General features: G+C 29.9%; 4 protein-coding genes and 2 pseudogenes across 6 annotated transcripts, besides 6 other annotated features; 2 read left to right on the forward strand and 4 right to left on the reverse strand.

Annotated features, from left to right (window-relative positions):
- Positions 1-6,168: part of a mobile genetic element that runs on past the window's edge.
- On the reverse strand, positions 1,789-2,277 carry TVAGG3_1013010 (uncharacterized protein; the record flags this gene model as incomplete). Its single annotated transcript, XM_051254588.1, has 1 exon — positions 1,789-2,277. A coding segment is annotated over one exon (489 nt), but the record flags the coding sequence as incomplete, so codon positions are not given.
- Positions 2,830-3,281, reverse strand: TVAGG3_1013020 (annotated as a pseudogene). The gene has a single exon. A coding segment is annotated over exon 1 (452 nt).
- Positions 4,284-4,604, forward strand: TVAGG3_1013030 (uncharacterized protein; the record flags this gene model as incomplete). Its single annotated transcript, XM_051254589.1, has 1 exon — positions 4,284-4,604. One exon carries the CDS (start codon positions 4,284-4,286, stop codon positions 4,602-4,604), a length of 321 nt encoding a protein of 106 aa, XP_051080163.1.
- On the forward strand, positions 4,791-5,299 carry TVAGG3_1013040 (annotated as a pseudogene). The gene has a single exon. A coding segment is annotated over exon 1 (509 nt).
- TVAGG3_1013050 (uncharacterized protein) lies at positions 5,463-5,897 on the reverse strand (the record flags this gene model as incomplete). Its single annotated transcript, XM_001291836.1, has 1 exon — positions 5,463-5,897. The coding sequence occupies one exon, from the start codon at positions 5,895-5,897 to the stop codon at positions 5,463-5,465; it is 435 nt and encodes a 144-aa protein (XP_001291837.1).
- Positions 6,169-6,799: a mobile genetic element.
- A 514-nt stretch (positions 6,800-7,313) lies between these two features.
- Positions 7,314-7,367: a mobile genetic element.
- Positions 7,368-7,479: 112 nt separating this feature from the next.
- Positions 7,480-7,709: a mobile genetic element.
- A 27-nt stretch (positions 7,710-7,736) lies between these two features.
- Positions 7,737-7,817: a mobile genetic element.
- A 93-nt stretch (positions 7,818-7,910) lies between these two features.
- Positions 7,911-14,522: a mobile genetic element.
- Positions 12,495-13,292, reverse strand: TVAGG3_1013110 (MULE transposase domain-containing protein; the record flags this gene model as incomplete). The annotated part of the gene is made up of 1 exon (XM_051254590.1): positions 12,495-13,292. The coding sequence occupies one exon, from the start codon at positions 13,290-13,292 to the stop codon at positions 12,495-12,497; it is 798 nt and encodes a 265-aa protein (XP_051080164.1).
- Positions 14,523-14,613: the final 91 nt, after the last annotated feature.

Consider the following 14,613-nt stretch of genomic DNA (forward strand, 5'->3'; position numbering starts at 1 on the left):
CTATACGTCTTACAGTATCTATTTGACTCCTTGTTTCTTGCATCCAACCAGATAAAGTTTTAATAGTATCCGAACCATTTGAAATGAAGTTCAAAGCATTTTTAACGTCATTTAAAGCTTCTTCACCAAGTACCGCCCATATCTTTCCGATTTGGTATTGAAGAACTCCATATGAAGCAGCTGTTAAACCAGTATTTATAAGGTCCCATATCCATGATTTAGCAGTTTTTCCATCCTTTCCATCCTTTCCATCCAAACCGTTTTCGCCTTGAGGTCCTTGTATTCCTTGTATTCCTTGAGGTCCTTGTATTCCTTGAGGTCCTTGTATTCCTTGTGGTCCGGTGTCACCCTTCTCTCCTTTCAGTTCATCTTTATGTTCGTTATAATATTCTAATGTCATAAGGTGTACATCATTACTGCTACCAGCAACGCCGAGAATTTGTTTCTCATTCATGACTAAATTCTTTAGGCATTTAATGTTGTCGTCAAATCGAAAGCTCTTTAACAATTCAATGAGAACATTTAATACTTTCACTAATGAGGCATCTACTGTAGAATTTATATATTGCACCGTTCCATCATTTATGATAGGAACTTTACTTATTGTAATGAATGGGTCATAAGTGTTAAAAGTATCGAAATCAATGACTTTTTTAGTTTTTCCATCGTCAATGACTAAATCATTGCCTTCAATGGTTAAAGTTGAGTTTTCGTTTACTAGTTCATGTGCTCTTCTTGCTTCATTTGTTTCATACGCATATGCAGCAATAGTCATATTTTAATGAGAATAAAATGTTGTTCTATTTGCAAAGTACAGACCCAAACGAATACGGGACAGTAAAGCTACAAACAAACTTAGGTCTTCAGAATGAAGCCACTTGCTTTCAGAGTGTTGACTTCAATACTATCGCTTTTGTTATAACAGATGAAACAGATTTCATGGAGCTTGAAATAGATGGAAAGAAGCATGAAATAAGATTTCACAATAATGTAGAATATAAGATGGAAACATTAGCTGGAGTGTTAAATGCGCTCATAAATACTACAATAAACAAGGAGAACGAAGAAAACTTAATGAATGTTAAACTTATTGCAGGAGTTTTGAAGTTCAGTTATGCGAAGGAGTTTAAGATACAAGAATGAGTCATAGAGTTCAATTCTTTGGGAGCATACCATATGACATTTCCTTTGAAAAGTGTTGACAAAACGATTGAGATGAAATCTGTTCCATACGTATGTTATGGTAATTGTTTGTACATTGAGTCTAAAATAGCTAATGTCACAGGTATTTCAGGAGTTAATAGTAAAGGTTCAGTAGAATATAATCCTTCTGTTATGCAGTCAATTCAATGTTCATTCCAAACGTTCCTGTCATAGCAACTCATTTAGGTAAATGGGTTCGCATTAGTCCTCATAATTTGAAAGACATGCAATTCAGACTTGTTGACTTTCAGGGCGAGCCTGTAGAACTGAAGGCACCAGTGCGAATGACTGTTGAAGTTGACTTTTTAGAAAATATTAAATGCAACAGCTTACAAGAGAACTCAGAGCTAAAAATATAAAGTATGAATGTTATGTATTAGGTCATGAACTTTGGTTGTTGCTGTTTGATGAAACAAATGAGTTAGTTATGTCAGTCAAGAGAACAGAAAAAGGCGTCAAAGGCGCCGAGCGCAAAGCGCTATATTGTGTTAGTGAAAACTGCACCAAGTCAATAAGATTAGGTTTGCATTATGAAGATGAGTTCGATACTGTTGAAGAAGTTTTGGATAGATACTATAAGTTGCTTTAATTTACTAAAACATATTTCAAACATAATTTATATTCTGTTGAAAGTTTTGTATACTCGTTCGAATATTTATACTTAAACTCAACTCCTGGAGTACCTGGTATTTCAATGATGCGGATGTTACCTATTTTCATGAATGGTGGCGTTTGACCACAGCATTCGATTTCAGGGTCGAGATAGTCAATGACACATTGTTTCCCTGTTATTCGTGAGATAACATTTTCAAGGTCCTCCTTTGTTAGAATTATTTGGTTCTTACTTATAAGATTTGTCAAAAGCTTCTTATCGTCTTTGAGTAAAATTATTTGGTATAACTGAAGAAGGTAATGGTCTACGTTATCTGAAGGATTTGTTTGAACATTTGTGTAAGGGTTGTCGTTGGCTTCTCTTGAAAGAATTTGGTCCAGTGGTGGATACTCTAACTTAACATCTGATGTAGCGTTAGCGTTTGAAGCTGTGTTTAAATTCACGGATTTCAGCTCTGGTTCTGGCTCTTTCAAACACTCTGAACTATAGTTCTTTATGACAATATTGTTTGTCGTTCGTGAGTCAACATTTGATGTTGGTTCAATTGGAACATTAACGGCACCAGCTAAGATGGATTTGCTTCTCATTTCATATAGAATAAAAACCTTTTATATGTATGAAATGAACAATATACTCGACAAGGGTTTGAATGTAAAGCTAACGAATGAAAATATTGTTGAATTCACTGAGACAGGAGCTGTGTATAAAGATGTAGAACTACTGAACAAAAGAGCAAAGGGAAGAAGCAGGAATATGAACAAAGGGTGGAAACCTATAAAAATTTATGTCAATGATGGCTCAGGAGGTTCAAACATAAAGTATGCAGAAAGTTATAGAGTTTATGCTCTCAAAGGTGAAAAGCCTTCATTTAAGAACAGCTATTCTAACACATATCCTCAAAAGTTAACGGATGGGGAAGTGGATGATATGAATGACAGCAAAAATATTAACAGAAATGGCGACAGAGATGCATGGAATTTGTTTACCATCAGTCAATTGAAGGTTAAACTTTAAAACAATGTTGGTCGTTCCCATGGAATATTTTTGACTTTAATGGTATTAGTCATGATATGAATCTCAAGGTATGAACGAGGAGAGATGAGAGACTTATATGCTTCCCAAATTTCTTCAAAAGGTAATGTTATACCTGACTGTTTCCAAATGAGTTCAATATCATAGCGTGAGAAACCTTGAAAGATAACGAAGTCAGTTATGAGACGTTTTATGTTTAAAGCTAAAAACCTCCATGTTTGCATAAGTATTGCTACAGTTAAGTGGTAATGTCTGACTTTAGTAATGATGTTAGCTAATGGTGAGTCAGGCTTTGACACTAAACCTTTTCCGGCGAAGTCGTCACAAACGAGCAGAGTGTTTGAAGGATACTTTTTGAAGGGGTATTTTGAAAGTTTTGATAGAATGTAGTTTGTCAGTCGTTTCATATCGTAAACTCCTGAGTATTGACGTAAGTGGTGTTTGTCAATAATTCTTTCCATCTCTTCTGAAGTCTTTTGCATTCCTGACTGTATGAACTCTACAATAGCATAATATTTTCTCTTACGTCGAATGTAACGTTGAAGAAATTCAATGAGTTCGCTATCTGGAACTTTAACGACAGAGGCTTGAACTTTTGACATAAATGTTTTCGCTGTTGAGTCCATAGAGTCTGAAGTTGCTGATATAATGATTTGGTCATAGTAAGAGTCGTTTCCTAAACGCTCTGTTATGAGTATATGACGAATGAGGTTAAATGTCTTACCTGAACCCATCTTTCCACAATAGAAATAAACATTTGAACAGAACTCATAGTCCTTACTGAAAGGAAGAATGAGAGAACTGTTGAGCTTTTCACTGCTTTCATTCATGTCTTCATCTACGTCATGTATTAAATGCTTCATTTTATCTTCATTAAAAATGCAAGTCAGAAATATTCAGAACATAGCACCGAGTCTAACTGACAAGAGTATAAAGATATACTATGATTATGATGAAACCAACCAAAATTCAAGAAAGTCAGTATACTTATGAATATCCAAGACACTGGGTAGAGTATGTAGGAGGTGAGAAAGCTATTGAAATAAGACAAGTTAGAAGTATTCCAGCAGGAAGAACAATATTATTGAAGAACTTTAATGTTTTGAGGTATAATGATGAAACAAAGAAGCAAGATAGTTTTCCTGTTGCTGTGTATGTGAACTTAGATACAGGAGATGACATGAAAGTTTTTAACACAAAGCTTCAAACGGTAGTGAGAGAACAACTGACTGCGGAAGGACATCCATTACCTTCAGAAGTTACCATAGCGTATAATTTTGAAACAAACTCAATAGATTTTAAAATCGTCTCTGCAAAGAAGTCAGGTTTTACATTTAATGAAGCAGATGTATATTCGAATGAAAACTTCAAAGCTATTGCATGGTTAGATAATGACGATTGCTTTAAGAAAATATTTAAATTCAGTGACTCAACGATGTCAATAGATGACCTTCGTGGAATGTTACCATCGACGTTTACAGTAGAAGGTTCAGCAGGATTGCTTACAAGATTGTCAATTGGTGGTATTTGGTCTCGTGAGAACATTGTTATAAAATCCAGTATAAGTGAATTTGCTGAAGAATCTATATTATGTCTTTCAAACTACATGTATTCGCCACCGAAGCATTATAGTATAACAAACTTTGTCAGTAAGTTTAACATAAGACTTGTCGAACCTTCTTCAATGAAAGATGTTGTGCTACCTAAAGATGGAAAAGATGGGCTCATTATTGAGATGATTTTAATAGCATATTAAATGAGCTTGTTCTTGAAGGTCATTCATGATGAAATAACTGTTGTAGAAGATGTTAGCAGACATTTTGAAGCGTATAGATGAGATAAGAAGTTTATGAATGAGAATGTTTATGTTTCATTGACTTTCTCCAGTAACGAGAACTTTTATGAGATAATATTGAAGAGAGATGATTTTAATATGGTGTAAATGGTAGCTTGGACAGCTTTAGGCGCAATGGGAACAAAAGCATTAGCATTTGGAGCAAAAGCACTTGGGGCTTATGACGCAGTAAATAAAAATGGAGGAGGGTTTCGAAGACATTAGATGCAAATAAAGGGAAGATTGGAGGCTGGGTTGCAAAGAAGTTAAGATTAAATAAAATAGGGCTCATAAATAAAGCATCCAATTTGGTTGCGACTGAGTCAGAAAATGCTTTAGGAAAGGACGATGAGTTTGCAAAACATGCAAAAGACTTTAATGACCAGATGAAAGGTGAAACAATGCATTTAAATAGAGTCGATGGAACTCTTCCTCCACCAGTAGTTCTTCCGTATGGTCCCTATGGAATGTATGGAAATCCTTACGAAAGACCATTTGACCCATTGACTGGTGGAAGTAACTGGTATCATTACGGACGAAGAAGAAAGACAGTCAAGCTGGAGACAGACGTGAAGAAAGCAACTAAAAAGAAACCAAGGAAGAGAGTTATAAAGTAATGAATTCAAGTGGGTGAAAAAAGAGGTGAAAAAACGGGTGACATCTCACCTCTTCACCTAAAATATATTTTTCACCTCTGACAACGTTTATTTTTAAGTTTATTTTATTATTTAGCGAGAACGTTTATTTTTATATAAATGACAGAACAAAAATATAACATTTCTACTCAGCAGGAATGAGACCCTTACTGACTATGTATTCGTTTAATGCTTGATGAAAACAATGGTACATATTATCGTATGGGTATACACAACGTCTGTTTCCATCGTCGTCGTATATGTAGAGCTCAAATCCAGTCCAACCTTCTTTTGTACAATATGTAGCTTTATTTAAGTATGCATTTATGTAGATAAGGCAATTTTCTTCATCGCTCCAGAAATAATTTTTCGTCATTGTTGAAATAGTTTTCGTTCCTCTGCGACCATAAGGAATGTATGCAATGAACTTTGCATCATAAGGGATTGTAATATATTCAGGGTTTCTTTCATCGTCAATGGGTCTGTCTTTGTTAAAATGCATGTTTCTCAGTTTTACTTGAGTTTTGAATAGTTCACGGAAACGTTCTGGGAAAGAGTCATAGTAAATGTAGTCAGACATGTCTTTGTAATGAAATAAAAAATTTAAAAAAATAAAAATAAGGTTATTTTTATTTAGTGAGGACGGTAGTGAAGTCGTTAGTAAAATCATTAGTGAAGTCGTTAGTGAAGTCGTTTATGTGTCAGATAGTTTTGTAAATATTTAAGGTTAAGTTGGTGTTTACGGTTGTGTTGTAAAAATATATACGTTAATGGTTTCGTAAAGTATCAAAACCGTTAAGTCGTGTACGGAGGCGCGCAATGCCACAGTACACCACATAGGGATACTAACTTACGTGCTTTCTTAAATTTTTTGAATAATTTGGAAAGTGTAAATTTAAAAATTGATTCAGAAATTCATGCTTATTTGTAGCATCTTTTTGATATATGATAGCTGCTCCATTCAATTCATCGGTCTGAGGCTGAGAAAAATGAAAAGTACGAGGAGGCATATGATTGTCAAAATTTTATAAGTTATATAATAGTGATCTGCACTATTAAGAGGAGTTTTTTCATTACTATTTTTTTCAGATTTCTTTACTTTTTCTGAAATTTAATTATAATTGGATGTTATACTTCAATTCCTTAGTTGATAATAAAAGAACATAATATATGATCTTTGTTTCATTATTTAATTTTGTTCTATTTCCTTTATTTGACGAGAAAAATAAAAATTGTTTTCGAAAAACTCCAAAAAAATTAGAGGAAACCGAATTTGTCTTGAAAAATTAATGATATTAATCTCATTTTTAAAATTTTTTAAAAATTTTGGTGAGTATTCACAATGTTAAAATTGAAATTTATCTAAGAAGGATGCAAATCTCATAATTTAAGGAAACAATTCATATATTTTGAAGGAGTGGAATAAAATTTTAGGCATTTACGATATTATTTTAGAAATTAAACTGATATATGAGAAAATCTGTAAACTAGTAACAGCATGTAGAATGAATAAGAATAAAAAGAAAATGAGAAATTATTTAGTAAAAATTGAATAAGAAAAAACTGAGAAGTATTCAAAAAAATAATAAATTATAAAATATTAGTTTTATATAGTATATTAATATTTCACAATTTATTTTTGAATGTGTTTGAAATGAATTGAGAAGATTTTATATGAAAATGTATTTATGAAAATTGCAGAATGAGATTATTATAAAGAGTTAACAATAGGTAATATTAAAAAAATGGTGAAAGATGAAATAAGATATTAGATGAAGAAGAAAATAATAAAGAAATAAAAAAGATAAAGATTAAAAAAATAAATTTATGATAAAAAGAAAGTGGTGGTTAAATGTAATGTACTGTGAAGTTGCGTTTAGAAATATTGAGAAAGGTGAAAGATAAAAGAATATGAAATTAATTGAAAATAAAATAGTAAAATTAAGTAGGGAAGGCATTGTTTGCTTTAATATTATATGTAAAAGAGATATTGATAAACAGTAAATGATTTGTTAATTACTTGTCTTCCTTTTTTGCACCAAAATCAAAATTCTCACCCGATCAGTAATCGAAAATTTTGTAGCATACGATTATTTTCCATTGAAAAATTATCACTAAAAAAATTTATTTTCATGTATGAAGGAGGTAGGAAATGACATCCTATATATGATGAGATGCTTAGTTCTCCCGGAAATCGATTTTTAATCGCAATTTTAACTTTCCAAAAAAATTCAAAAATAAAAATCCCTCTCAATTTTCTAAGTTTTATAACTCGCCAAATCTCTAGCCAAATTTTTTTTGGCCCGTATAAATATTGTTAGGCACTATATAGGGATGCTATTTATCCTATTTTCATCCCATTTTACTGTTATCGCCTAGTGAATGTACCTTTTTAATGAATGCCCTATGACATTATTAGGTGTGTCCAGGCGGCATCGGAATTGATCGGGAAATCGGGATAAAAGTATTCAATTTTATCCCGATAAATCGGAATGAAAGTATATACTACAAGTTGGGCTATTTTAATTATAAATTAAAATAATAATTTGCATTCGCATTACAGTAGAGATATAATTTAAAGTTTTGAATCAGAATGTCTTATTGAAAAACAGATTTGTCTGATCACAAGCACTTAAGACTTTTATAACAATAGAAATGTGTTTATGATATTGAAATAGTCAAATTACAATTTTTTTTTCTAAGATGTCTTATTGAAAAACAGATTTGTCTGATCACAAGCACTTAAGACTTTTATAACAATAGAAATGTGTTTATGATATTGAAATAGTCAAATTACAATTTTTTTTCTAAGATGTCTTATTGAAAAACAGATTTGTCTGATCACAAGCACTTAAGACTTTTATAACAATAGAAATGTGTTTATGATATTGAAATAGTCAAATTACAATTTTTTTTCTAAGATGTCTTATTGAAAAACAGATTTGTCTGATCACAAGCACTTAAGACTTTTATAACAATAGAAATGTGTTTATGATATTGAAATAGTCAAATTACAATTTTTTTTCTAAGATGTCTTATTGAAAAACAGATTTGTCTGATCACAAGCACTTAAGACTTTTATAACAATAGAAATGTGTTTATGATATTGAAATAGTCAAATTACAATTTTTTTTTCTAAGATGTCTTATTGAAAAACAGATTTGTCTGATCACAAGCACTTAAGACTTTTATAACAATAGAAATGTGTTTATGATATTGAAATAGTCAAATTACAATTTTTTTTCTAAGATGTCTTATTGAAAAACAGATTTGTCTGATCACAAGCACTTAAGACTTTTATAACAATAGAAATGTGTTTATGATATTGAAATAGTCAAATTACAATTTTTTTTCTAAGATGTCTTATTGAAAAACAGATTTGTCTGATCACAAGCACTTAAGACTTTTATAACAATAGAAATGTGTTTATGATATTGAAATAGTCAAATTACAATTTTTTTTCTAAGATGTCTTATTGAAAAACAGATTTGTCTGATCACAAGCACTTAAGACTTTTATAACAATAGAAATGTGTTTATGATATTGAAATAGTCAAATTACAATTTTTTTTTCTAAGATGTCTTATTGAAAAACAGATTTGTCTGATCACAAGCACTTAAGACTTTTATAACAATAGAAATGTGTTTATGATATTGAAATAGTCAAATTACAATTTTTTTTCTAAGATGTCTTATTGAAAAACAGATTTGTCTGATCACAAGCACTTAAGACTTTTATAACAATAGAAATGTGTTTATGATATTGAAATAGTCAAATTACAATTTTTTTTTCTAAGATGTCTTATTGAAAAACAGATTTGTCTGATCACAAGCACTTAAGACTTTTATAACAATAGAAATGTGTTTATGATATTGAAATAGTCAAATTACAATTTTTTTTCTAAGATGTCTTATTGAAAAACAGATTTGTCTGATCACAAGCACTTAAGACTTTTATAACAATAGAAATGTGTTTATGATATTGAAATAGTCAAATTACAATTTTTTTTTCTAAGATGTCTTATTGAAAAACAGATTTGTCTGATCACAAGCACTTAAGACTTTTTAACAATAGAAATGTGTTTATGATATTGAAATAGTCAAATTACAATTTTTTTTCTAAGATGTCTTATTGAAAAACAGATTTGTCTGATCACAAGCACTTAAGACTTTTATAACAATAGAAATGTGTTTATGATATTGAAATAGTCAAATTACAATTTTTTTTCTAAGATGTCTTATTGAAAAACAGATTTGTCTGATCACAAGCACTTAAGACTTTTATAACAATAGAAATGTGTTTATGATATTGAAATAGTCAAATTACAATTTTTTTTCTAAGATGTCTTATTGAAAAACAGATTTGTCTGATCACAAGCACTTAAGACTTTTATAACAATAGAAATGTGTTTATGATATTGAAATAGTCAAATTACAATTTTTTTTCTAAGATGTCTTATTGAAAAACAGATTTGTCTGATCACAAGCACTTAAGACTTTTATAACAATAGAAATGTGTTTATGATATTGAAATAGTCAAATTACAATTTTTTTTCTAAGATGTCTTATTGAAAAACAGATTTGTCTGATCACAAGCACTTAAGACTTTTATAACAATAGAAATGTGTTTATGATATTGAAATAGTCAAATTACAATTTTTTTTCTAAGATGTCTTATTGAAAAACAGATTTGTCTGATCACAAGCACTTAAGACTTTTATAACAATAGAAATGTGTTTATGATATTGAAATAGTCAAATTACAATTTTTTTTCTAAGATGTCTTATTGAAAAACAGATTTGTCTGATCACAAGCACTTAAGACTTTTATAACAATAGAAATGTGTTTATGATATTGAAATAGTCAAATTACAATTTTTTTTTCTAAGATGTCTTATTGAAAAACAGATTTGTCTGATCACAAGCACTTAAGACTTTTATAACAATAGAAATGTGTTTATGATATTGAAATAGTCAAATTACAATTTTTTTTCTAAGATGTCTTATTGAAAAACAGATTTGTCTGATCACAAGCACTTAAGACTTTTATAACAATAGAAATGTGTTTATGATATTGAAATAGTCAAATTACAATTTTTTTTCTAAGATGTCTTATTGAAAAACAGATTTGTCTGATCACAAGCACTTAAGACTTTTATAACAATAGAAATGTGTTTATGATATTGAAATAGTCAAATTACAATTTTTTTTCTAAGATGTCTTATTGAAAAACAGATTTGTCTGATCACAAGCACTTAAGACTTTTATAACAATAGAAATGTGTTTATGATATTGAAATAGTCAAATTACAATTTTTTTTCTAAGATGTCTTATTGAAAAACAGATTTGTCTGATCACAAGCACTTAAGACTTTTATAACAATAGAAATGTGTTTATGATATTGAAATAGTCAAATTACAATTTTTTTTTCTAAGATGTCTTATTGAAAAACAGATTTGTCTGATCACAAGCACTTAAGACTTTTATAACAATAGAAATGTGTTTATGATATTGAAATAGTCAAATTACAATTTTTTTTCTAAGATGTCTTATTGAAAAACAGATTTGTCTGATCACAAGCACTTAAGACTTTTATAACAATAGAAATGTGTTTATGATATTGAAATAGTCAAATTACAATTTTTTTTCTAAGATGTCTTATTGAAAAACAGATTTGTCTGATCACAAGCACTTAAGACTTTTATAACAATAGAAATGTGTTTATGATATTGAAATAGTCAAATTACAATTTTTTTTCTAAGATGTCTTATTGAAAAACAGATTTGTCTGATCACAAGCACTTAAGACTTTTATAACAATAGAAATGTGTTTATGATATTGAAATAGTCAAATTACAATTTTTTTTCTAAGATGTCTTATTGAAAAACAGATTTGTCTGATCACAAGCACTTAAGACTTTTATAACAATAGAAATGTGTTTATGATATTGAAATAGTCAAATTACAATTTTTTTTTCTAAGATGTCTTATTGAAAAACAGATTTGTCTGATCACAAGCACTTAAGACTTTTATAACAATAGAAATGTGTTTATGATATTGAAATAGTCAAATTACAATTTTTTTTCTAAGATGTCTTATTGAAAAACAGATTTGTCTGATCACAAGCACTTAAGACTTTTATAACAATAGAAATGTGTTTATGATATTGAAATAGTCAAATTACAATTTTTTTCTAAGATGTCTTATATCACTATAATGTTTTATTGTTTCCATTCAAACTATAATTACAATTCTATACAAAATCCAATGAATATAAAAATAACCTTTAATTCAACCAAAATAAAAAAAATAATATAATCAATTAGTCATCTTCCGACAAAGGACTTTCCAAATCATCTTCATCAAATTTTGGTAAAGCCTGACTTAAATTTCTCACTCTGTTTAATCTCTTTTCGCATTTTTCAGCAATAATTTCAAGTTTGTTCTTCTGTATTTCCTTTTTTGGACGTATGATCCAACTATCGTCATCATCGCTATCAACATTATTCTTTTTGGGCATAGCAGGGTTGGAAATTTCTTTAAAATTTTGAACTTCTTCAACTTCTTTGTAAACGTCGCTTTCAGACGATATAGGTTCCTCGTCATTGTCTGATTCAGATTTGTCTGTAGTACTTTTCTCGTTTGGAGCATTTGAAATTTTTTTATTTTCAAAAGTCTCGGATTCTGAACTTATTGGTGTCTCAAAAGATCCATCTGATAATTCTGGAATAGGATATGGACTCTTTTTACCTTTAGCCTTTACCTCGAAATCATCATCAGAATCATCTGAGAGAGGTTCATCTGTAACTTCTGAATTTGAACTGCTGTGGTCTGAATTTGAATGAGCCTTCTCAATTTTGCTTGTTTTGCGAGTAATTTTCGAAAATTTTTCACCAAGATCACCATTAGACTTTTGTATGTTCTTTTTTCTTGTAAGACAACGATTACTTCTTTGTTTTGGAAATTTGGTTCGGTTAATTTTCGTGATTCCCTTTTGTTCGATTGAGAATAAATTCTCGGTGAGTAATGTTTTATCGAATTTGTAATTTGATGGATTTGCCATTGATTTGATCACTTGATTAACCACTTTATTCTGGTCATTTGGGATTTCATTGAGAATCTTCTCATCATTTTGAGAAAACTCACCTGTTTCTGGTGTAAAGTCGATTGAATTCTCGTTTACTTGATTTGACTGTTGAAATTTATTTGAATTTTTTCTTGGAATTTCGATTTGTTTCGGATAAATAATTTGTAATTGCTTTTTTTAATATTTGCTGTGGACTTTGTATAATTGACAGGATGTTTTGCTGGTTTTGTACTGAGTAATTGTTTATCCAACAAGTGTTTATCGACTTTCATTAAGATTGCAATCATTATTTCGAGGCTAGGATGGGCATTTTCTAATTCTTTCGAAAGCAAAGAATGGAAGGATTCAAGAGCATTATTTGTGTAGATATCATCCTCTGAATCTAATTGGTTAATGAACTCATAATCTTTCTTCCATACTTTTTTATAGTAATTTACGAACGGCTTTGCAATTTCTGAGGATGACTCATCGATTAATTTAAGTATTTGATAAAATGAGTCTTTTTCGACGAAAGGTAATGAGGAATAAATTTGGTAAAGTGTAAAAATCTCTTTTGGTATCTCTTGTTTCGGGTATAATTCTTTTATTTTGCGAATTAATGCTTGGCGATAATGAAATAAGCAGCCAGTAACCTTTGCGTTTGGACAAAATAATTTAATGGATTTGTAAAGTGCGATTTCAAAATCTACGTAAACAGTTTTGAAATTGTTGAACCCAATTATTGAAATTAATGCGGAAAATGCGGTTGTATACGCTTCTGCTGTCCGAGATTTCATAAGAATGTGGACAACAGGAATGTATTCATTCGTTGTTTGGTCAAGCACCATTAATGTAAGGAGTTGACCCTTGTCATCGAACTGTCTTGGGACGATTTTAAAGGTACCGTCCAAGAATAATTTTGTTGCTGAGTGACAAATTGAGACAGAACGATCATAACCGAAAATTATTATTGGTTCTGGGTAAAACGCGATGTATTTTAGAAAATTTTCGGAATTTTTTTGGTAATTGAAAGAATTTGTTCCACAAAATCTGGAATAACCAAATTATGTGGATAAAACTCTTTGTATAATGTGCGTGGTAAATTTTCTGGTATTTTTGGAGGCCTTTCAAGTTTTGTTGCCTCAGAAAGTAAATATGATAATATTTGCGCTTCTGAAGTTAACGGTTGTATTGAATGGTGTTCACGTGTAATTTGCATTAGATCCCTAATTTTTGTTTCTTCTTCAATATCTCTAAAAACTGTACCTTTTGGTGTGCATGAATGCTCACCACTGAGAGGTTCGATTTTTGGAATTTGATTTGGGTACAGTGTCACTTTTATTTTGTAATTGCAGCTTCCTTCGCATTTGTAAACGATTGAATATGAATGTTCGGTGCCGGATGAATCAATTTTGTGAAATTTATAGGGAGGACTAATATAATATTGTGTGTAAACGTTTTTATCGCAATCTCTGAGTTGAATTGTGCAAGCACACTTTAAATAATTCCATACGTGCTTTCTTAAATTTTTTGAATAATTTGGAAAGTGTAAATTTAAAAATTGATTCAGAAATTCATGCTTATTTGTAGCATCTTTTTGATATATGATAGCTGCTCCATTCAATTCATCGGTCTGAGGCTGAGAAAAATGAAAAGTACGAGGAGGCATATGATTGTCAAAATTTTATAAGTTATATAATAGTGATCTGCACTATTAAGAGGAGTTTTTTCATTACTATTTTTTTCAGATTTCTTTACTTTTTCTGAAATTTAATTATAATTGGATGTTATACTTCAATTCCTTAGTTGATAATAAAAGAACATAATATATGATCTTTGTTTCATTATTTAATTTTGTTCTATTTCCTTTATTTGACGAGAAAAATGAAAATTGTTTTCGAAAAACTCCAAAAAAATTAGAGGAAACCGAATTTGTCTTGAAAAATTAATGATATTAATCTCATTTTTGAAATTTTTTAAAAATTTTGGTGAGTATTCACAATGTTAAAATTGAAATTTATCTAAGAAGGATGCAAATCTCATAATTTAAGGAAACAATTCATATATTTTGAAGGAGTGGAATAAAATTTTAGGCATTTACGATATTATTTTAGAAATTAAACTGATATATGAGAAAATCTGTAAACTAGTAACAGCATGTAGAATGAATAAGAATAAAAAGAAAATGAGAAATTATTTAGTAAAATTGAATAAGAAAAAACTGAGAAGTAT

The sequence above is a fragment of the Trichomonas vaginalis genome, chromosome I, assembly GCF_026262505.1.
Source record: "Trichomonas vaginalis G3 chromosome I, whole genome shotgun sequence".
Classification (NCBI taxonomy): Eukaryota; Parabasalia; order Trichomonadida; family Trichomonadidae; genus Trichomonas; species Trichomonas vaginalis.